The sequence below is a fragment of the Macaca thibetana genome, chromosome 2 (genome assembly GCF_024542745.1).
Source record: "Macaca thibetana thibetana isolate TM-01 chromosome 2, ASM2454274v1, whole genome shotgun sequence".
NCBI lineage: Eukaryota > Metazoa > Chordata > Mammalia > Primates > Cercopithecidae > Macaca > Macaca thibetana.
In genome coordinates this window covers 103,942,931-103,967,418 of record NC_065579.1, presented here as the reverse complement: position 1 = coordinate 103,967,418, position 24,488 = coordinate 103,942,931, and the positions used below count along the sequence as shown (strand labels likewise).

Below are 24,488 nucleotides of genomic sequence, written 5' to 3'. Positions count from 1 at the left end.
CTTCAAAGAGAAACTTTACTAGATCAAAGAGTATCAAAACCCAGCAAAGCATCTAACAAGGTGCCGGACACAGCACCAGTGTAAAACTCACAGTCTCCAAGCTTGCCAGAACCTCATCTAGACTTTCCTCCTATTGTGTCCCTTCCCTCCTGTGTGGCCCCAAGGCACCTGTCCTGAGCCTACAGTCTCAGCCACCCAGGGAGGTAAGCCTTTCCATAGACTGTCCTATCTGAAAGCTAGGGTCTCTGGGAAGTGAATGGGACTGACCTCCGCCTCCCCACCCTTGGGGGCTTCTGGAACAGCCTTGACGACAGGGGTGGCAGGTTCAGCCCTCCTCACCCCACTCTTTACTTTAGGAGTCCCAGGGGTTGGGGTAGTCTCTGGAGGTGGCTTCGGCATGGGCTCAGCTTTAGTGGGGACTCCGGTCTTCTTTTCCTGGGCACTGCTTGGGGTCTTGCTGGGTTCAGAAGCCCTGAGGGGCTTGGCCTGGGGGCTGGCCTTGGTGGGCAGAGGGCTGGCCTTGGTGGGTAAAGGGCTGGCCTTGGCAGGCAGGGGGCCTGATGGCTGGCCCAGCCCCTGTGACCCTTTCTGCTTCAGAGGGGATGCTCCAGATGCACGGTGAGGGGCCCCCACAGGGGGCTGCTGTGAGGTGGGTGGCAGCACAGGGGTCGGCTCTCCCAGGCTGCCCTCCAGTAGCCGCTTGGTTTGGCAGTTCAGACACAGCCACTCTGTTTTCTGCAAGGAAATGGGAGACGGGGTTGATGAAAATTAAAAAGACACTGAAGTCCTCAAATAATATTTCCATAACTATTTCTGTAACCTTAGGGAGGAGAGAACTTTCAAAGCATGACACCAAAGACATAAGGAAAAAAAGACAGATCGATTTACTACCCGCAAATAACCAACTCCCCTATCCTTATGATGAACATACACAAAGTCAAAATGTAAGTAACAACCCCAAAGAAGAGTACTTTCCTTGACCCACAGAGAACTTTTCACCCAGCCAGAAAAGGGGAAGATCTGTGGGGAATGGGAGGGTCTAGCCCTAAGCACAGGTGGAAGCTGAGGTCTCAATCTGAGGGAGCAAACAGCTCCTAGCGGGCAGTTGAGAACTCTTGCAGAACAGGAGTGGCATCCAAGCATGGAGCACTTCCTGGAGGCACTACTCTTCCCCTGCCTCCCAGCTCTCAGGTCTGACTCCCTCCTTCTCCACACTCTTCCCCAGGTAAGGGCTATGCTAGACAGGGTGCAGACTCCTGGGGCCAGGGGAGGCTATCTGGGAGTAGCCCTGCTTGGTGGAGGACAGAGGGGCTGTGCAGTCCTCCCTGCTCAAATCCCCAGCCCAAGTCACCTTGTCTAAGGCTAGCAGAGACCCTTAGGTAGAGGCTTCTTCCTGCCCCCAGGGCACTGGACTGTTCCTCTGATGGGGACTATGTGTGGTGGTCCTTGTGTCAGGGGCCCTGCTCCTTCCAGAGCTGGACTGGGATCAAATTCTCAACCATCAGTCCACCACTCTCAGGATCCTCTACTGTTTCAGGCCCAGGGTTGGGAGCTGAAGACAGCCATGACTCAGCAGACAGACAGGCACTGGCATGCAGCCTTTCTGGAGCCCACAACCCCAAACAGGTCATTTACAAGTATGACACAGGTATTAATGGTGAAGCTCCCAGAATACAAGAAGCGAAGTCCAAGTCTCCCAGCCCCAGCTGCCTTGTACAGGTGTAGGGTTTGGGCATCTCTGTGGCCTAAATGGGTGATTCCTGAAGCAGGTCTGAGGCTGACAGGGGCATGTCTCCCAGTAGCCTCCTCCAGAGTCAGGGTTCCTCCTTGGCAGGATTTGAAGTCCTTCCCTGGCCCACATGCGATGGGAAATGAGAGTTACAGGGGAGCCCAGAGCAGGGTCCCACAGACACCTGTGCCTGTTCTTACTCTGAGGCACAGAGCCTTATTACTCCCTCCGTCCTGCAGGGAGCTCACTCATGCCAGGTGCCTGGACATATAGGCTCCCACCAGCAACTCTGTCACTGAGATGGACCATAAGAATCACAAGGTCACAAAGCCAGAGAACTGGAAAAGGAGGTGACCCTTGGCCCTTGCCACCCCCAGGAAGGCTAACAACTTCAGTACCCTCACCTCACATGCTGCCTCTTGCAGCCTTGGAAGTCTGGTACCCCTAGGGTGCCTGCCTCAGCCTGGCATCCTAGGGCCACCATGGCAGATAACATGTCAATGATTCTGCCCTGGTTTGCTGTCCACAGAGAGCTACACTCCACTTCTCTTCTCTAGGCTTCAGCAGAGGACAGGCTGGGCAGGTGGTAGGGCCTTGGTGTGTGCTGAGGGACAGGCTTGTTCCGCAGGCTGGTTACTCAGGGTCGAGACTGCTTCTTTCCCACTGGAGCTTCTGCTCTTCCCCAAGGCCCAACCCTATGCACAAGTCCCAGGCAGAGGAATGGGGCAGTGGCCCAGCTGTGGAGGGGAACCCTTTAGATGCCCTACATACATATATTCACTCTGTTCTCTGCACAGCCCAGCCCTAACACCACTTTTGACTCCCTTGAACCTTATCTGACGCTCAATGTGTCTCCACAAAAAACCCCACGAGGCAGTAAGTGCTGGCCACTGGCCAGGACCTGGGCTCACTTGGCCTGGCAGGGTGTACCCCCAGAGGTGCCTGGGGAGAATTCTGGATAGGTTGAGACCAAGCCCCAGAAGAACAAGACATAGGAGAGCACACAGCCTGATCCAGGAACCCTAGCTCACACGCCCCCAGCATCACCTGTGTACACAATGGAAATTCCCCCATGTCAGAAAGGACTGTGAGGTGGCAAAATGACCCCGGAGAGATGGCAGGGCTATAGGCAAAGACCAAGAGAGAGAGCTCTGGAAATAAGCAAACAGCCCCTTCCCCAGCCCTATGGTCAGCATGATGGGTTTAGGATCTAGGCCCAGTGGGCTGGACCAAGGCAATGCTGCCCTAACTCCACTTTGGAGCCCTGTGCACACCCATCCCATGTTAGGCCTCTTAAAGTTTGGTTATCTGCCCTGGCCTACCTTGGTGGCCTGGCAAACCCCTAACTCCATCTCTGGCCTGGAAACCCCACACAGAAGCAACAGTCTAAATGAAACAAGTCACCTTGGAAGGGTGGTCTGGATGGAGGAGGCAGACCTAATGCTAAGTGCTCTGACCAAATGCTGGAGAGGCCTGCTTGCCTGAGCCCAGAGGCCCAGCCCTCAGCAGAGATGTTACCTGTGGTCACATGCTCCCTGGGGCTTTGCTCCTTCATACACTTATTCACGGAGACAGCCAGGTTGCAGGTTGCCTGGCAGGCCCTCTTGCTCCTGGCTCTGCTGTAGTAGGCAGTGGGGAAGGGAGAGCAGGCAGGAAGAGGCGTGTAAAGTAAGGGCTAAAAATAAACATTGACCTGGCTGCTGGAGGCCCTTCACAAGCCCCCTGGGAGTGGGGAAGAAGGGTACAGGGCACTGGTGCTGGTAGTAGAGCCAGGGGAGACCTGGCCCAGGCCCAAGTCTTCTGGGGAATGAGAATCAGGTGGAAGGCAGGCCATGTAGAATCTCTGTGTCTGGGGGCGGGGACACAGTTGCTGGGGTTCCAATTTCTTTATTCATTCTATTCTCACTTTCTCCAACCCCAACATACCCCTACCTCCATCCCAATAGTTCATTCCCTTATTCTTCTGCTCGTTTCCATTCCCCAGTTTCAGTGTTCATTTCTCATTCAGCCATCCATTGATTGCACAGCCCTCTTGTACTCGGCCTCACTCAGCCCATGCCAGCCCCAGTCCTTGGGAAAGTGCTGCCTGCTTACCCCTTCACCTGGCCTCTTTGACAAAAGGGCAGGGGATGGATAATGGGGTGGCTCTGATGACTACTTCTGTCTCACTCCCTCTGTCCAGTTCCTTTCTGGGGCAGAAAGGTACAAATTCCCTAAGGACAATCATTACCTAACAGTGGGAGAGGCAGGTGTGTATGCCATCAGATGGCACTCAGTGGTTCAGGGCATCACTATTTAGGGTAAAGGAGGGGAAATGAGATGACTGAGTTAGTGGGGTACCCTCTAGGCACGTGAGAGCTGCTGCCTTCTGGGACCACTTGCTATTGTGCCTTGTGACTCGGGACAGATCCTGCACTGTCTGCTATCGTCTAAATAAACCTGCAGTCCACGTAATCTCTTCATGTGTGGAGCTGGCCTGCATGCCAGTATGGTTATGGTGACACCAATCCCAGTCAATGCCCTATGGCCAGCTGCCTGGCCCTAAACACCCTCAGCCCTGCTGCCAGACCAGGGGGCTGTGAATGAGAACTCTAGAGAAAAGGATGCCCAGGGGTCATCTTGGAGGACACTGGACCACAAGGATGGCCATCACTGGTGCTGCTATTCCTCTCCTGACTCTGCTACCCTGAGCCTCCCTGTCATTGGACATGCCTAAGCTCCTTCTTTCTCGGCCTCTTCCTCTCATAAAATAAACCGTCCCTGGTGTCCCCAGTGTGTATCCTTGTGGCTGGGCTGTACCCCCCACACTCCCCAGCACAAAATGTGTTCATTCCCTGTGGGGCATCCCTCATGATACCAAGAGCTTACACTGGGCACAGGGTCCATCCACAGCCAGATAGGGGCTCGTGGGGACGCTTCCTGTCTCACACAGAGACCCTCTTTTAGGATACTCCTGTTCCAATATCCTGGCTTAAGGGCCGACTGTGTCAGGCCTTGCATAAGTATCTGAGGTACAGCATCTCACCTGGTTCTCACAGAAACCTAAGAGGGAGTATTGTGGTCCCTATTCTACATGGGAGGTAACAGGGCCTCTGGCCTGATGCCCCTGCTGCAACCCCTGCCCCAATGAGCAAGCCCAGCCCCACATATCACAAGTGCAAGGGACTTTGCTCAGGGAGGCCCGACTTCTCGAGGGCACAGCTGGAATTTTGGCAATGATGATACAATAAGAGACTGGTAATGTTACTGTCACAATTCCAATTCTACTAATTTCTTCACAAACTCTATTTTGAACTGAAAGTCAATCAAAAATTAAGCCAGAGGGTACTATTATCCTTCCAAAAGATAAATAGGTTAAAAAAAAAATTGGAATCAACAACTCTTAATTTTATGAAATGGCTTACTAAATAGCACTATGGTTATTTTTTTCAGAGGAAAGTTCAAAAGGAAAAAGGATCCAATTTTACTCCCTCCTCTACTGTGTGCTCTGAACTCCCAATCTAGAAAGAAAGACTTTTACAGCTCAGAAATGTTCAGGAAAATTTCCAACCTATGGGGAAAATTCCCAACCCATTAGCCCAGATGGTTGACTCTGGCCTCAGGTGGAGTCCCAGGAGGTCTAACAGGGCTGTGGGGAGCTATGAGTGGGGCTCCACTGGTCTGTCCCTTCTTTGTGCACAGAGACACAGCACAGTCATTCTTGAGCCGGCAAGGTCCAGAGAGAGACAGCCATGGCAGACCCACCCTTAGGACCCGGAGAAGGACCTGCTGGCCTTACCACCACACTCCCAAGGCAGGGTAAGTGTCTCTGGCAAGTGCTGAGAAATCAGAAACCTCTAACCAAGAACACACAAAGTAGGTCACAGGGAAGCACAAAATTGCTCAGGATGCCAAGTGGCCATTGGCTGAGGTGAGATCCAAGACAGCCCACGGCCTGGTTAGGGGCCTCAATAAAGAAAAGCAATGCTGAGGGAATGGGGAACATATCAACACCAGCCCCTCGTTAGACCCAAGTCAGGTGAAGCTACACAGAGGTTTTGGTCATTGTGTGGGTAAGGCAGGATAAGGATGGAAGGACTAAGGCTGTGACCATGGGTGGGAGAGAGGCCAGATTCTTGTGACAGTGGGGAGACAGAGCTGGCAGGGTTTGGTCCACGGAGCAGGTGCAGAGGTTAAAGAGGAGGAGGTGAGGATGACCCCGAGCTGCTGGCTTGTGTCTCTGGTGGTGGATGGTGGTACAATCTCTATGGTGGGAACCATGGGAGGGGCATTAGGGCCGCCTATCCACACCTTCCCCAGAACAGCCGCAGGCCCTCTGGGGACAGCAGCATTGACAGGGAGAGCTACGAGAAAGGAGTTAGAGAGACTTCATCACCCCTGACTGCTGTCAGGAGCAGCCTGGGGTGGGGATGAGGTAGGACCAGGACTAGGACCAGGACATCCCCCAGCTTTGCTTTCAGGCCCATGGGACCCATCAGACCCTGTGGAGACGAGAGTAGTCCTGGCTAAGGAGGGGGCAGTGGGGCGGGACATGGAGACAGCAGGAAATTGAGAGGAGTGTGATGGGGGGAAACACTGGCCATCAAGAGACAGAAGCTCCAGGGTCCAGGAAAGCCAGGACCAAGAAGCTAATGAGAGGCCTAGGTCAGAATCCAGACATTTCATCTAGTCAGTGTGTGGACGAAACTCTTCTGTTTGGGCAGAATCAGCACTTCCCATGGCCTGGCCCAGGGGCCGCCAAGAGGAGCTGTCAGGAACATTTATGCTCCTGGACAGAGACAGTTTTCCCCTCCCATTCATGCTCATTCTGCTTAATAAGGAAATGTGGGCTGGAAGGTCTCTTGGGGACAGGAGTCCTCCAGGCCAGGCCAACTCAGAAGTCCACTGGGGCTCACAATAGCTCAGTGTCAGGGTGCCCCACCTGACCAGCAGTGAGCTTGTGCCTGGAGGTCTCTGGGCAGAGCAGCCAGCTAGGGTTCTCCTGGTCTTGTGGTGACACCCTGGTGCACCCCTTCCCCCGAGCCAGTGAGGCAAAACTGTCACCAGTGAGCCACCAGACCTAGAGCTTGGAGAGTTGGCTTCGTGGCACCAAGAAGGCCACATGGGTGCCACATGAGGAAGTCAGTTGTCTTGCTCAGGGCTGCCCTTCCCTGCATATTGGAAAGTGTGGCCTTTGATGGCCAAAGTAGTCTTCCTGTCACCCTGGGGTCTCATGGGGACTCCTGTGGAGTCCTGGTCCAAGGGAATTCAGAACAAGGTGCCACAGAGGCCATGGCAACACCATGCTCTCCTCTCTTGTCCCATCCTGGGCCAGTGGTGGTTTGCACTCCACACACCCCTGCGCCACCATCAGCTACAAATGGCTCAGCCCAAGAGACCAGAGGGCTCAGGTGGCTGCCCATGTGCAAGATGCAAGGCCTTGGCTCGAACATCTCCTAACGTGACACAGCTGGGAAACACATTCACCTATCAAGACTGAGGGCACTCTAAGGAAGGAGACACACCAAGCTATACCCAAGGCAGCACGGTAGGGATCACATGGGTGGCCCTGGGCCAGGAAGAGTGGGCCACAGGACTGAGGGAGGAGCAGAAGCAGCATCTGCTCCTGGCCCAGGCTGGTCTAGTTCTGCCAGGGCACCTTCACCTTCTGAGCCTCTTGGGCTGGACTCCAGGCTTCGAGAGAACACTGAGCCTTACACTGGGCCTCCTGCTCCCTCCTGCCTAGCGCAGCACAGTGCCCAGTGCCCTTCCCTGGAGCAGGGACTGCAGAGAGAACAGCCACAACCCCAGGTCTGTCTCAAACCTTCCTGTGGGAAAGAGGAGCATCTCTGAGCATCCCACCAGCAGCTCTAAGGAGAGCCCAGGCCCACCCTGGGTAAAATATGTAGACCAAAGGCTGTGACTTTGACAAGCAGACATCAACACTTATGACCTCAGAAGAGACAATCAAGGTTGAATACTACCTAGCTGGGCTGGAGCCTGGACAGTGGGACATGCCCTGCCCCATTGTGAGAAAGCCTCCCACCTGACCCTGGACATGGGACACAACCGTCTACCCCATGGCCATTCAATCCCTACCCTTCTGAAGGTCACAGGTCCCTGGCAGTGTGGGACCTCAGGCTCTCCTATCTGAGCAGGGGAGGGTGGTGTCTTTCATCAGGGCCATGCCCATGGTAGCTGGAAATGGGGAGGCCAGCTCAGGGACTCTGGGATCAGCCTTAGGGCACTAGTCAGAGTCAGTAGGCACCATTACCCCCAACTACTGTGCCAGTTAGTTCTCTGAGTGAAAGTTAGTTCTGAGTAGAACTGGGGCCTGAGGTAGGGACAGGAAAAGGAATGCAGCCCCTCTGCAGCATTCATTGTGCAGGGGCAGCCCCATGGCTGCTGCAGACCTAGTACTCTTTCTGGTTCCCATGCCACCCACTACCCAGGCCCAGCCTCTCATCAAGGCTCAAGGGAGCATGCTTGGTCTAGCTCTTACCTCCACCAAGTGGGGTGTTGGGTTAAAGCCACACAGGTTGCACACCTGGAGCCTGCAGGTAGTGCATGTGTTATAGTTGGCTGGGCTCTTGCTGCCCACATTGAGCTCGGCTTGGCACAGTGGGCAGGTGGCCCTTTCCTTCGGCATGGTCTTTGGCTTGGCAGCAGCCTTCGATGCTGCCTGATGTTCTGCTCTTCCATGCTTTGGACTGGTTGTTCCCCCAGTTTTCGGCAGGGCTCCAGGTCCAGATCCAGGACCCGTTCTAGCCCCAGGCTCAGTTTTGGCTCCAGGTGCTGGCCCAGGTCCGGGCCCTAAGCCCAAGGGTTTTGGGCCAGCCTCCTTGCTGGCATCACTGAAGACGATCTTGGGTGACCCCTTGCTGGGGGCAGGCTGGCCCTGGGTGTCAGCCTCAGGTTGCACAGACATGAGGGTGCTCGCCTGGGTTAGCAGCGACGCGCCAAGGCCAAAGAGCTTACCAGTGAGGCCCTCCTGGGTCTGCTCGGTGGCACCAAGACCAGTGGGCACTGCAGTGGCACTTTTGGCTGGGGCCTCTCCTGCAGGTGGCCTGGGCTCAGCTGTGGAAGGCTTGGTGGGTTGAGGGGGCTGAGGAGACACCCTCCCCACCTCTGGAGGGGCAGCTGCTTGGGCAGGCTCCGGCACTGAGGTGGCCCTGGCCATCTCACCCTGGCGGGACCCAGGCTGTAGTCCTCCTGGACCCCGAGATCTCTCTTGCTCTGGCTTCCCCAGGGGCTGTTTGGCCGGGGAGTGGGCAGGAGACAGGGCTGGGGAGTGCAGCTGCTGCTGGCTCTTGGAGCGAGGTGCAGTGGTCATGTCCATTCCCAGAGCCCTCTGCATCTGACAGTTCAGACAGAGCCACTCCTTCACCTGAAGAGAGAAGCAAAATAGTCAGTAGGGTGGCCAGGACTGGCGGTACTCATGGCTCAGGTCAGTGCAGGTCTCACAGCAGCCAAGGCCACTCCTAGCACAGGCAGGAGCACCAAGTCCTGCTCAGGTATTTCTGGGCTGCCGGGGGCAGGGTTGAAGGACAGATGGCACTCCCCTGCCCTCTAGGAGTTGCCAGGCATGTGAGGCAGAGCGGAGGCAGTCCCATCCCCCAACCCCACCCCAACCACCAACCCACTGCCTGCCAGACCCTCCTGCTTGAGAGTCATCCCTGCCACCCCCTGGCAGTGCCTCAGATCTGTGCACCCCAACCTCCTTGCTTGGATGAACCCAGTAGCCTTCCCCTGCTTCCCACTTCAGGCCATTTGCACACAGCAACCAGACTGATCTTTTAAAACCTAATCCGGCCGGGCGCGGTGGCTCAAGCCTGTAATCCCAGCACTTTGGGAGGCCGAGGCGGGCGGATCACAAGGTCAGGAGATCGAGACCACAGTGAAACCCCGTCTCTACTAAAAATACAAAAAAAATTAGCCGGGCGCGGTGGCGGGCGCCTGTAGTCCCAGCTACTCAGGAGGCTGAGGCAGGAGAATGGCGGGAACCCGGGAGGCGGAGCTTGCAGTGAGCCGAGATCGCGCCACTGCACTCCAACCTGGGCAACAGCGTGAGACTCCGTCTCAAAAAAAATAAAAAATAAAAAAAATAAAAAAAATAAAACCTAATCCAAGAGGAAAGGCATGGCCCTAGAGCAGTGCCTGTACGCAATGGGTATTCAGTAAAAACTCGCAGAATGAATAAATAAGTGAAGGGTAATACGTGGGAGAAGGAGGCATAGAGAATAAAAAGAACCCATGATTTCTATCCTGAAGGAGCTTAGAGTCTAGCTGAAGAAACAAGAGACAGAATGAAAAATCCTGAAAACAAAATAAGTGAGGGTAAAGTAATGCAATGTAAGTGACTGATGTTAAGTAGAATTTTTAAAAGCCTTTTTTTTCCCTTAAGGAAGATAGCTTTTTAAAGAAATGGGATAATTCATGCCTCCAGAGCAAAGGAGACACGTGCCACTATCCACATGATAAACACATAGTTTCCCTCTGTCATTAGCCCCATGCAGGGATGGGCACATGACCTGGCAAAGAGTCAGTTAGAGCCCTCCACGTTATCTGGTAATGAACAACAGGAGAGAGGGCCTTTATTCCTTTTCCTTTGGATTACTAATCAGAAGGATATAGCTTTGGAGCAGTAGTAGTCTTCTTTCCCAACATATGGAGAGATGCTAAGAATGACATCCATAGATGGTAGGAGTCAAGGAAAGGAGAAAGGAGTAGATCTGATGACTTCATTCCATTCCCTGGATCTGGCTATGCCTCAAGTCTACCCTTGGACTTCCAGGTACATGAGCCAATAATTTTTCTGCAAAAAGCCTACATGTAAATCAGAGCATCTCACCAATAGGATCAAACACTCCAAGTGGATTTCCACAACACCTTGGGAACTCTTCAGCACAACCCTGTCACCCACCCCAGCCTCCCCCTCTCTCTGGCCTCTTTTCCTGCCATCTCCCCTTGGCTGTCTCACTGCAGATGCTCTAGGCTGTCTGCTCTGCCAAGTGGTCCCCTGAGCTCATTTCTGTACCAGGGCCTTTGTACTCCTTATTCCCTCTGCTCCCTGGCCCAGCTTCTATAGATTTCAGATGAGGTATCACTTTCCCACCAGGGACTCCTCTGGCCACACAATCTAAAATGCTCTCCTTTAGCCAGGTGCGGTGGCTCACACCTGTAATCCAGGTACTTTGGAGGCAGAGGCAGGAGGATCATTTGAGGTCAGGAGCTCGAGACAGACTGACCAACATGGTGAAATCCCATCTCTACTGAAAATAGTAAGAATTGGCCGGGTGTGGTGGCGAACGCCTGTCATCTCAGCTACTTGGGAGGCTGAGGCAGGAGAATTGCTTGAACCCAGGAGGCGGAGGTTGCAGTAAGCCAAGACTGTGCCACTGTACTCCAGCCTGAGCAACAGAGCGAAGGTCCATCTCAAGATAATTAAATAAATAAATAAAAATAAAACACCCTCTGGGTACTCTGCATCAAATCACCCAGCTTATTTTCTTCATAGTGCTCATTCTTTCTCAAAGTGTCTACTAATTTGTTGTTTATGAGGTATCTCCTGTCCCCCAAAGCAGCCCATGAGCTCTCGTTGATAGGGTGTTCTTAGGGCTGCACACAACATGTGGTACAGAGCAGGACTCATCCCAGAGGGGCTTGCTTCATTCATCCTGGCAATTTGGTCATGCGGGTCACAGCTCAACAAGGTGGAAGTCCCGAGATTTGGTGCCTCAATGAAAAGGCTCCTCCTCATCAACCAGAGCCAAGGCTGGAGGCCAAGGTTGTTCTCTGTCTGTGGTTGCAGCCAGAGGTTCTGAATGCACCCTGTTGGCCACCCATTCATTATGAAGGGAAGGTGTCGTCTCATCTCTGGGGCAGAAGGCCCCTTTTATTTACTCGCACATGTGACTCCAGCCCTGCTCTCTGCCTTGAGGCCCCAGGGCTACTGCTGCAGGTTGACTTGCCAGTTAGGGGGCCTGGGCTCAGGTGCCTTATCCCAGCAACCCAAGAGCAGCAGCCAAGAAGAGGAAGAACACTGCACTTTGGCGAGCACCCTCTTGTGCCAAGCACCACAAAGGGCATGTTCACAGGCATTCTCTCATTTTGTCCTCACAGGAGAGAAAACCAAGATCTGAGATGTTTTAGCAACGTGCTCTCAATGGTTCCCTGGCTAGGAAGTGTTGCTGCTGGCAAGATCAGCCCTGACAGTTCTGTGCAGCTCCTAAACCGCAGCCTGGACAGCCTGGAGCCTGGTGCCTTCTGCAGTCCTGCCTCTTCCAAAGGGCAAATCAGGCTCTAGAAGTCAGCACTGCAAACCCTGGCAGAGCCCTCCACAGGCCAATCCCAGTTCTAGAAACTCTAAGAACAGTGATGCTGAGGCAGTGAGGTGAGAAGCCATCCCCCTAGCTGGGAACCATTAACCCACCCAGATGCTTTTTAAGAAGCAAGGCAGGCCGGGCACGGTGGCTCACGCCTGGAATCCCAGCACTTTGGGAGGCCGAGGCGGGTGGATCACGAGGTCAAGAGATAGAGACCATCCTGGCTAACACGGTGAAATCCTGTCTCTACTAAAAATACAAAAAATTAGCTGGGCATTGTGGCACACACCTGTAGTCCCAGCTACTTGGGAGGCTGAGCAGGAGAATCACTCAAACCCGGGAGACAGAGGTTGCAGTGAGCTGAGATCATGCCACTACACTCCAGCCTGGGCAACAGAGCAAGACTCTGTCTCAAAAAAAAAAAAAAGAAAAGAAAAAAAAAAAAGAAGCAAGGCAGCTTTGTCTATTTGTCTATGTTTGGGCAGAGAAAGCCAGAGAGAAAACAATTTCAGTCCCTGAACCCAGTCTAAAGACCTTTTTAGAAAGGTCATTCTTGGGAGGGAGAGGCTTATTCCCATCAAAGTGGGAGTTCCCAAGAGCAGGCCATTTCTACTCATTCGGAGAGGAACTCTGGAAGGGGATTACTCCCCAGAGGGGAAGCTCAGCCTCTGGCCCAGGGTGGCAGCCACAAATTCAGTTCTTGCTGTGGGTGCCCAGCCCACACCCAAGGTCCCATCGCTCTCATTCACCTGGGCACTGCAGCGTGTCCTGAGGTGAGACTTATTCCTGGGAAAGGGGATTTAGGAGGTAAGGCTTCTTATCCTGGGACTTTGGGTGACTCTCCCTGGGGTTCTGAATCAGGCTGAACAAAGGCACATGCCAAACCTCCTGCACTCACCACCAGAACTTTCCTTTCCCCAGCCCCCATCATCCAGGCTGTGGCACAGGCATCTCACTTAAAATAGAATTTCTCCAAGAAAAGGCTGAAACGCCCCTCAGTGACTCATCGCCCAGATGGGTGCAGCTATTTCTATCCAGCCTTTTCCAGACAGTGAGGAACCTTGACCGCACCCTCCCCACAACCCCTCCCAGGCTCAGGCCCAGCATGCAAGGCCTCCTAAGGAGGACACTGGCTGAGGGAGCTTTCTGAGGCCAGCAAGACTTCCCCCTCTCTGCCTCCCCAGGAGTTTCCTGGGAGGAGCCCAACCTAAGCCTCTTCCTCCCTACTGCAAGGCCCTATCCCCGCCCACCCAGCCTGGGTATACATGAATAGTTCTGTGGCAGACTCCCCTGGCCTCAGTGCCAGTACAATTAGAGCCTTCCTTAGCTGCACACAGTGATGCCTCCTCATCAGGAGGTTGAACCCAGAAGGCTCCCTGTGGCTCCTAGGCCCTCTCAAGCTGGCTCTCCACTAGAATCAGAGGGACTATACTTTTACCAGTGTGACAAGATGCCTCAGCTAGGGTTCTGCTATCTAATACCTCCAAGATCCTGATCTGGCACATGGGCAGGAGATGTGCAGGCTACCAGCCATGAGCCTCATGTCTCAGGAGGCTTCCTGGGGCTACCCTAAGGTGGACAGCTCTGCCAGACATTAGCTTTGATCGAGCTGACTCTTCTTGCTAGCAAGAAGCCCATCTTTCCATCTCCAAGAACTGGTAGGGACCTCCATGGAAGCCTGTGCACCCTGGCCCAGCGGGGGCCTAGGTGGCAGTAAGGATGGGAAGGCTCAGTGCAGTACAAGGTCAAGAGGTGGTTTAAGAGGTGGGGGAAGCAGAAGCTACAGGAAGCCTTCCTACAGGCTTTTCAGGGAGCCACTGCCACCTGCTCTGCCATGAGTCTGCTAGGGAATTGGAAAGGTAGGACCCTGTGGGCTCTGTAGCTCTGAGAGGACTTTCTCCCTGAGAAGAGTCTTTCTTAGCTGCTTCCTTACTCAAACTATTCAGTGTGCAGAAGGGCAGCTAAGGTGGTACTGGCCAAGGATCCAGAGGCTTGAGGCCCAAGCTGGAGGCTATATGAACTCTAAGTTGAATGAGCAGCTATGATCTGTCTGCAATGGTCACTCCCTGCTAATTCCTCCACTGGGCTCTGGAGCAAGGAGGGCAGTTCTGGGAAGAGCTTCTACATCTTCCCTGCAGGAACACTGGCTACACAGAGTGCCTCAGCCCTCAAGAGTGGGACTCAGACTTGCTTGCCATATCTGGCCCCAAAGGATGCTCACAGGGTGGAGTCTACCTCACGGTCACCTCCATGGCTGTCAGGAAGCTCTGAGAGCCCCCCGAAGTCACAAGTTCTCTTCCCACTCCCCTCCTCTCACCTCCCCCAGCAGCAAGGAAAAGGAGGGTTACAGACGTCACTCAGCCTTCTTCCTGTGGAGAGACCCAGCCCTACCAGGGAGAGCAGGCATTCAATGTTTCAGATCACTCAGCACTGACATCATGCCTGATGCCGCATTCATGCTTTTCATTTTGGTACAAGTTGAAACATCACAGAAACAGCTCATAAAGGAGCCCTCTCCGCAGGAATCTAGAGGTTCCTGGGAGGTCCCCACTGGCCAGTGTGACTATATGCCTTTCTGGGTTATGAGTCACTGGCCAGGTCTCAGCAGGAGGAACATACCTTCCCATGCCCCCTGGACAACAAGGACAGGCCAATGTGCAGAAGGGCAGCTAAGGTGGCAGCTGAGAGGGAAGGAGTTAGGCCTGGCCTGGATATTCACACTGGTACAGCAATGGACATGTCGCCTGCCCCATCTAGCATCTTACTGTCAGCTGGCTGACCTCAGGGTTAGGAAGCAGGTACCACAGGGTCCCAGTGGGCAGGGTCACACTGATCCAGAGCTGGACCAGCCAGGGGAGGCCTGTGCCAATCTATCAGAGCCCTGAGGAAGGTCTTGGGAACTTGCCCAGCACCTGAGGTCAGGATCTGGGGAGTGGAGGCTGAAACTAATCGCTCCTGGGGCTAGAAGGCCTCACTGGCTTGGATCTCCATGAAAGGAGAGGATCCATCCCCTTGCTGATCCCTGGACACATGTGTCTCTCTGCCCTCAATATCTCTCAACCCCTCCCACACTGCTCTGGACAGCCTTCCCTCCCCCACAACAACAGGACAATCCAGTGCACCCTGTAACACACCCCATCATGACCGGCCATCTCCCCTGCACCCTCCCCATACACACTCCTCTTAGTCCCCAGTCACCCTTTCCAGGAGAGGCTGGACCCTTGGACTAGCCTCAACTTCTCCTTAAAATCCCCAGGACCCTTTGGTTCATCCCCGGCTTTCCCTCCTGGTTTCTGCTGCCCTCCCTCCAGGCCCCTTTATCCTGGCTTGCAAGTCCTTGGCCCTCACCTCTTAAACTCCCGCTAAATGACTCCCATGGTCACTCCAGATGACCTGCAACCCACATGAGGCTGAGCTGCAGACCGCTTCTCAAAGCTCACCGACCGGAATAATTAACCTCTGTACATTGCATTATATGTAAATTTTACCTAAAAAAAAGAAACCTTAAATAAATACTGAACTCTAGTTAATGATATGCTTGGTGAAGTGCTTAGTGGGAAGTATACTGATATCGGCGATGTACTTTTATTTATTTATTTTTTTGAGACAGGTTCTGGTTCTGAAGTGCAGCGCCATGATCACGGCTCACTACAACCTCCACCTCCCAGGCTCAAGTGATCCTCCCACCTCAGCCTCCCGAGTAGCTGGGACTACAGGCATGGTGCCACCACATCCAGCTAATTTTTGTATTTTTTTGGTAGAGGCAGGGTTTTGTCATGTTACTCAGGCTGGTCTTGAATCCCTGGGGTCAAGCAATCTTCCCACCTTTGCCTCTCAAAGTGCTGGTATTACAGGCATGAGCGACCATGCCTGGCACACTGCAATATACTTTGACATTCAACAAAAAGATGTATGGATAGATGGACAGACAGAAAAACAAATAGATGGTAGAATGGATATGTGATAAAGCCAGGAAAGGAGGGGTTCATTATAAATCCAGATAGTAGCTTTGTGGGTGTTCCTTGTACAATTCTTTCAACAACTTTGTGGCTTGAAAATGTTCATAACATGATGTTGGGGGTAAAAGAGTTGTTGACCTGGTTGTTCTGTGTTGCTCCACCCAGCAAGGCATCAAGAGCTCCTGTGATGGGCTCTTGGCAGTTGACTCCCTACTACTGCCCAGATATTCTCCCCTCCTGGATCCCTCGGCCCTCCACTTGCTGGCCTTTCTACTCTTCTTTGCTTATCCTTGCCAGCCACCTTTGCTGGGTTCTTCTCAGTGCTGGGGAGCCCAGATCCTGGCACCTCTTCTCTCTGTCCACATCTCTTCTATGACACTTTAAATGTCATTATATGCTTGTGAATATGAAACAGAAGTCTCCATCCCAACCTGCCTGCTTCATGCCAGGGTCTTAGATGTGTCAGGTACCTTCAACTTGGTAATGGCCCAAACAGAAAAATACCCTGTCTCCATCTCTTACCCTCCACATCCAATCCAATTCTGTCTGTTTAGGGGCCCAAACACACCAGGAATCTCTCATGGCTCTTCACAGTCATCATTGCCACTACCCCAACCTCAGCCTCAGCCCCTTCTGCCACTCTGGTTTCCAGCGCCCACCCGCTACCCCTACAGGCTGTTCTTCACATAGCAGCTGGTGGGGGGTGGTGGTGTATATATATGTGTGTGTATGTGTGTGTGTTGTTTTAGTGTATATGTATATATATGCACACACATATACAGTGTGTGTTAAAATAAATATAAAATTGCCATTTTAACCATCTTAAAGTATACAGTTCAGTGGTATTAATAATTCATAATGTGTAACCATCACCTCTATTTCCAGAGGGTTTTTAAAATTTGCATTATTTTTGGCCGGACACTGTGGCTCACACACTTTGGGAGGGTGAGGTGCGTGGATCACTTGAGGTCAGGATTTCGAGACCAGTCTGGCCAATGTGGTTAAACCCCATCTCTACTAAAAATACAAAACTTAGCCGGGCGTGGTGGCACATGCCTGTAATCTCAGCTACTTGGGAGGCTGGAGGCGGAGGTTGCAGTGAGCCGAGATTGCGCCACTGCACTCGAGCCTGGGCGACAAAGCGAGACTCCGTCTCAAACGAACAAATAAACAAAAATTTGCATTGTTTTTATTGTGGTAAAATATACATAAATTTACTACCTTAACCATTTTTAAGTGTACAGGTCGGTGGTAATATATTCATAATGCTGTGCAACCATCACCACCATTCATCTTTGTAATTCTTTCCATCCTGTAAATCTGAAACTGTGCCCATGAAACTCCCCATTCCTCCAGCTCTTTTTTTTTTTTTTTTTTTTTTTTTTCCTGAGGTAGAGTCTTGCTCTGTCACCAGGCTGGAGTGCAGTGGCACTATCTCAGCTCACTGCAACCTCCACCTCCCAGGTTCAAGCAATTCCCCTGCCTCAGCCTCCCAAGTAGCTGGGACTACGGGCATGGGCTACCATGCCCGGCTAATTTTTTTTGTATTTTAGTAGAGATGAGGTTTCACCATGTTGGCCAAGCTGGTCTCAATCTCCTGACCTTCTGATCCGCCCGCCTCAGCCTCCCAAAGTGCTGGGATTACAGGCGTGAGCCACCGCACCCGGCTCCCCGTTCCTCCAGCTCTTGACAACTACCATTCTACTTTCTGTCTCTGTGACTTTGACTACTCTGACTACCTCATATTTGTCTTTTTGTGACTGGCTTATTTCACTTAGCATAATGTCCTTAAGGTTCGTCTATGTTGTATCATGTGTCAGATTGTCCTTCCTCTTTTAAGGCAGAGTGATATTCCATTGTGTGTATGTATGTATATATATATTTTTTGCTTATTTGTTCATTTGTCAATGGGCTGTTGGTTGTTTTCACATTTTAGCTATTGTGAAAAATGCTGCTATGAACATGGGTGTACAAATATCTCTTCAAGACCTTCCTTTCAATTCATTTGAGTGTACACCCAGAAGTGGAATTGTTGGATCATATGGTAATTCTATTTATAATTTTTTGAGGAACTGCCATACTGTTTTCCAGAGTGGCTGTACCATTTTACATTCCCAAAAACAGTGCACAAGGGTTCCAATTTCTCCACATTCTTGCCAACATTTATTTTCTGGGTTTTTTTTATAGCAGCCATCCTTAACAAGTATGAAATGGTATCTCATTGTAGTTTCAATTTGAATTTCTCTAATGATTAGTCATGTTGAGTATATTTTCTTTTTTTCTTTTTCTTTTTTTTTTTTTTTTTTTTGAGACAGAGTCTCACTCAGTTGCCCAGGCTAGAGTGCAGCGGTGTGATCTCAGCTCACTGCAACCTCTGCCTCCTGGGTTCAAGCGATTCTCCTTGCCTCAGCCTCCTGAGCAACTGGGATTACAGGTGCCCACCACCACACCCAGCTAACTTTTTGTATTTTTAGTAGAGATGGAGTTTCACCTTGTTGGCCAGTCTCAAACTCCTGACCTCAGGTGATCCACCCGCCTCGGCCACCCAAAGTGCTGGGATTACAGGCATGAGCCACCACAGCCAACCTATGTTGAGTATCTTTTGGGAGGTTATTGACCATTTGTATATCTTCCTTGGAGAAATGTTTCTTCAAGTCCTGTGCCCATTTTGCTTTTCAGAGACAGGGTCTAGCTATCTGCCTAGGCTGGTCTCAAATTCCTAGGCTCAAGATGTCCTCCTGCCTTAGCCTCTAAAGTAGCTGGGACTACAAGTGTGTGTCACCACACCTGACTCCTCTTTGCCCCATGCCCTTTTTTTTTTAGACACAGTCTGGCTCTGCCACCCAGTAGTGCAATCTTGATTCACTGCAACCTCTGCCTCCTGGGCTCAAGCAATTCTCCTGCCTCAGCCACCTGAGTAGCTGGGACCACAGGTGCCCACCACCATGCCCAGCTAATGTTTGTATTTTTAGTAGAGATGGGGCTTCGCCGTGTTGCTCAAGCTGGTCTCAAACTCCTGAGCTCAGGCGATCCACCTGCCTCAGCCTCCCAAAGTCCTGGGATTACAGGCGTGAGCCACTGTGTCTGGCCTCTTTGCCCACTTTAAATTGGATTTTTGTTAGTTTGTTTATTTTTGTTGTTGAGTTGTAGGACTTCTCCGTATATTCTGGATATTGATCCCTTATCAAGTACATAATTAGCAAGTATTTTTTCCCATTCTGTGGGTTGCCTTTTTACTCTGTTGATAGTGCCTTCAGCTGTAAAAAATTTTAAAATTTTCATGAAGTCTATTTTGTCTATTTTTTCTTTTGTTGCCTGTGCTGTTGGTGTCATATCCAAGAAATCACTGCCAAATCCAACGTTGTGAAGCTTATCCCCTATGTTGTCTTCTAAGAGTTTTATAGTTTTAGCTTTTATGTTTAGGTATTCGATCTATTTTGAGTTAATTTTTGTATATGATGTAAGGAAAAGGTCCAACTTCATTTTTTTGCATGTAGATATCCAGTTTTCCCAACACCATTTGTTGAAAGATTGTTCTTTCCCTACTGAATGGTCTTGGCACTCTTACCAAAAATCATCTGACCATATATGTGAGGGTTTATTTCTGGGCTATGTATTCTACTCCATTGGTCTACATGTCTCTCTTTATGCCAGTACCATACTGTTTTGATTACTGTAACTTTGTAGTAAGTTTTGAAATCAGGAAATGTGAGTTCTTCAGCTTTCTTCTTCTTTTTCACAATTGTTTTGGCTATTTGAAGGGCCCTTGAGATTACATCAGAGGGGTGTTTTTTTTGTTGTTGTTTTTTTTTTTTGAGACGGAGTCTGGCTCTGTCACCCAGGCTGGAGTGCAGTGGCCGGATCTCAGCTCACTGCAAGCTCCGCCTCCCAGGTTCAAGCCATTCTCCTGCCTCAGCCTCCCGAGTAGCTGGGACTACAGGCGCCCGCCACCTCGCTTGGCTAGTTTTTTGTATTTTTTAGTAGAGACGGGGTTTCACCGTGTTCGCCAGGATGGTCTCGATCTCCTGACCTTGTGATCCACCCATCTCGGCCTCCCAAAGTGCTGGGATTACAGGCTTGAGCCACCGCGCCCGGCCCAGAGGGGTGTTTTAAACACACATCTGACCTTCCTACTTCCACCTTCCCAAACCGTGGGAGTGCATCAGGAGACCCCAGCAAGCCCAGCAGGACCTGCATGCCTTCTGGTCCTGTCCTGTGGTACAGCTGTCCTGGACCTTTGCTCCCAAGCCCTCACATGGACCAAGCACCTCCCCTCAGGCCTCCTCTTTTCCAACTGCCTCCTGTCTAGCAGTTCTAACATTCTACAGCCTAATGCTCACTCTTTGGAGAAGCCCCCAATAATTTTTTTTTCTTTTTTTTTGAGACAGGGTCTTACTCTGTCGCCTGGGCTGGAGAGCAGTGGCATGATCATTGGCTCATGCAGCCTAGACCTTCCCAGGTTCAAGTGTTCTTCTCATCTCAGCCTCCCAAATACTATAGAGATGGGGTTTTGCCATGTTGTTGCCCACACTAGTCTTGAACTCCCGGGCTCAAGCGATTTGCCCATCTTGGCTGCTCAAAGTGTTGGGATTACAGGTGTGAGCCACCATGCCCAGCTACTTCCAGGAATCTTGTCTCAGCATCGTACCAACAGCACCCCCCACAACCTTCCCCTCCTTGACCCCAGATGTGATTGTGTGTTTGCTTGTGTGGTTCTTGGTGGCAGTGGTGCCTCCTGCACTGGCCTGAAGGCTTCACAGAGCTGAGCAACACATCTGCTTCATTTCTACCTGTTTCTCCAGTGTCTGGGACAGTTCCCGACTATCAGTAGGACTGAAAAGCACTGTGGAGGGAGGCAAGGACAGGAAGAAGGGAGAGGGCTACCCTCTGACTCAGTAGGTTAAGCATGCCTGTCCAGGCCAAAGGCTGAGCAAAATAAAGAGTGGAAGCAGCAAAACCAACAGGTTACTAGCCAGCAACTGGGAACTTTACCAAGATTTCCTGTTCCCTGCCTCTTCCTGCCTCTGGCTCTCTTTCCATCACCTCCTTTTCCTGCCTCCCCTTCTTGTGCCTTCTTCCACTTCTTCCCACTCCTACTTTATTTATGGATTTCTCTTTTTCTCTACCATTTTTACTGCATGTTCTTTTTATTCTGTTTCCTTTGCCCTTAGATATGAAAACAAGTGTTTTAGGAGTAAAATTTCATATTTTCAGATCTGAATTAATTTTACATTCATTCTTAGCTTAACTTATGGCCCTCTTCCATAACTAAAAGGTAGAATTCCATGCCTGTTGTCTCCTCATGGCCCCAGTGGCTCTGGCCTCCACCCTGCATGGTCCAAGCAAGTAAGTAGGCCAAAGGTCCTGTCTTCTGGGAACATGGACCACCTCGGGGCATGCACTAAGCAACAGGGCTGGCTGCTCCAGAGTGACTGAAGTTTGGAGAGCATTTCTCTATTGACTTGGAGACTGTTTAGGTCAAAGTGGCTACTCTAAAGCAAATTGCCCAAGGACTAGCTATTTGGTGGGAGAAAGGCCTCCTGGAGAGCCTACCACCTAGAGGTCCACTTCCATTTTGTTTGGAGGTGAGCACTGGAAGGCTGGGCAGACACACCCCTAGGCCCAGGAAAGAGGAAGACACCTTTACTTCCCCTCAGTACACTGCTGGTCCCATATCCTGAAACCTGCTCCTCATTCCTCTCTGGCCCAGGCAGCAGTGTGGCCAGAAGGGAGCAGAGGGAATGAGACAAGGCTGCTGGCTGCAGCAAAGGGATCTGTGCTGAACTCACAGCACCACCCCCGAGCCATCTGGTGCCCTGGCCCTTGCCGGAAAGCAGTGGGATGCAGGCAGGAGAGAGAGAGGCTCAGAGCCCCTGCATTTTCTCCCTCCCTTCTCCACGCCGCCCACTCTGGGAAACTGCGTAGGCTCATGGCTTGCCATTGGGTAGCAATAGGGGATGGTATGGGTTAAACATCCTTGGCTTGGCCTCAGCAAAGTCCAGACCTTGGAATGGGTGAGGGAAGACCACGCTTACTCCTCTGTAGTTTTCCTAGAGAGGCTTATAAGTAATTCTGACTAGAGCAAGGGTGGTGGGAGGCAGATGGACCACCTTGGCCTGGAAGGCTGGGGATGGGGTGGCAGCCCTGCTGCTCCCCACAGGGGCAGAGGGTGGGCCCCTTCACTCTAGATGGTGCTCTGGGAGGATTCAGCTGATCAGACTGGAGGCTCGGGCATGCAGGCAACGCGGCCTCTGTACCACACTCACTCCTGGGATGCCACTGTGAGGATGAGGACAGACTGGCATCTGGAGGAGCTCCAGGCTAGGATGTGCTTCTGGGGCTGCTCTGAGTGGGGCATGGAAGCCCCTGAGAGGCCTATAGAAGCAGGCTGTGCCTGCTCCAGGCCATGGTTCATATTCTCCAGCAACTCACTCCCATCCCCACTGCCCACCCCAACTGCACCTTCCCATCTTCTACTTAGCAGGCTCAGGCCCATGCCTTGTCTCCCACTCCCAGCTGTTGGAATAGAAGCCCAACAAGGGCAACACGGGCCACCCTTCTGGTGCAGAAAGGGGTGGCGGGCCTACATGTAAGTCACTAAAGAATGGAGAGGTGAACTCACAGGCCTGAGCAGGCATGGGCATTAGAAAAGCCACTGATGCCAATCCCTGGATTCCTGCTTTTCCTTCAGAGAAATCTGACATTCAAGAAATTCAAGTACTTGTCTAAAACCCCACATCTATAGAGAGAAAAGGAGAATGGTCTTCCTGCCTTCTCCTCATCAGTGAGGACTGAATGCTAACACCTCTGGCCCCCTGGCATCAGTGCATTGTCAGAGGGAGGATCTCTTGTGAGTGGTGAGAAATGTTGAGGCCTCAAACAGAAACACCCAGTCTTTCTCTGTGGTTTCGGACAGGTTAGATTACTCACTTACCCTGAGCTACCAGGACTGGGGAAATCCGGAAAGAAATGGCCCCCACCAAGAAGAGTATCTGGGACTGCCCTATTTGTTCTGAACCAGCTTCAGCCTGAGCAAAATGGACTATGAATGGGGAAAATGAGGCTGCATATCCCTGGGGGAAAGCTGGAGACCAAGCCACTGGTCTAGGTCCACAGCTCTTTTGCTCCAGAATAACCCAGAATAAGCCAAGACTTTCTAAGACTCAGTCTCCTCATCTGTAAACAGGGACTGTGCTCTGAGCTCCTTCCCCAGTTTCCATGCAGTCTCAACATGCTCCAGGCTCTCAGAAACCCACCAAACTACACGGGCAGGCTTCCTCCTCTCTGTTGGATGGGCAGAATGGTGAGTACCATGTCAGTCTGTGTGAGTGTAGTAGCTCTCCAGCAGCCTAGGGCTGATAGGGGAAACTTGGGTCCGCTGGCCAGAAAAACAGTGATTCCAGATCTCAGACACTGCTTCTAGCCAAATGGGGCTAACTGTGTGTGATTCCCATCTCCAGACCTGGTCTGCTGTTTCTGAAGTACTCAGCTAAAGTAATAACTCTGACTGATGCCATCATACACAAAAACAAAAACACCAAGTCCTGGTGACCACTGCCCAGTGGGGCCAAGTTCTTTCCCTCCTTTCTGTGCATTTGTCCTCATGCAGCCATTCGGCACAACTGTTCAATCACACTCCAGATCTATGCAGCAGCTTGAGTTCCACACCAGCCAGTGAGTCTCTATTAGTGACACACATGAACAAAGTTCCATTATCTGTGGTCACATTTCAAAGTTCCAAGCAGTTTCACTAGTGGTCTTGGAGAGGCCCTGAAAGCCTCCATGTCACTTGTGTGGCCCACGTCCTTCTCTGGGACTGCTATATCCCTCTGTCCACTGGAAAGTTGAGGAACAACGCATCCTGCTGACACGCCCTGGACACAGCACCCAGGCTGCCGGACCTCCTCAACCAGGCTCAGAGTGACTACACTAGCAGCTCCAGGCACACTCCCCAGTCCACACAGGGTCCCCAGGACACTCTCCAGTGGCCAGTGTCTGCAGAGCATCTGCGCTGGGTCTGGCAGTACCCCTATCTTTTTCTACTCTGATTGGGCCACTCCTGGGAAGTGAGGAACTGAAAAAGAAAGTGAGTGCTATAGCTGAGTTTCCTGGAAAAAGTCACTCTCTCTGACCCCCTGTCACCCAGACACCTAACTTCAGAACCAGCCCCTTACACATGCCCAGAACTTCAGACCAGGCAGGAGTTCAGCCCACAGACACCAGGGCACTCCCAGCCTTCTTGGCTGACATAACATCAAGTTAGAAGTGGCCAGGACAGATGTAGTCTGACTAGAACAGATCTAACAGCAGGTGTGTGAGCAAAGCCTGCAAACCTGTTTTCTCATCACATGGAAGCATGACCAGGAAGGTGAACCTGCTCTTAGCAAAGTGACAAAGAACAACTGCACTGGTTCAAGAATTATGCTTTGCCACCCCTCGGGAAGATGTGCCAAGGATTATTTTTCCTTGACAAGAACAACACTGAAAGCCAACTCT

The 24,488-nt window shown here is 51.7% G+C and overlaps 1 protein-coding gene across 2 annotated transcripts in view; it reads right to left on the bottom strand.

Annotated features, from left to right (window-relative positions):
- Nucleotides 1-24,488, bottom strand: part of BSN (bassoon presynaptic cytomatrix protein) — a 115,972-nt gene that overhangs the window by 20,517 nt on the left and 70,967 nt on the right. For both annotated transcript variants that reach the window (XM_050780596.1, XM_050780597.1), the window contains exons 3-4: nt 8,211-9,095; nt 268-735 (exon numbers count right to left, since the gene is read on the bottom strand). In XM_050780596.1, coding sequence (XP_050636553.1) covers nt 268-735; nt 8,211-9,095 — 1,353 coding nt within the window. The remainder of the gene's footprint in view (nt 1-267; nt 736-8,210; nt 9,096-24,488) is intronic.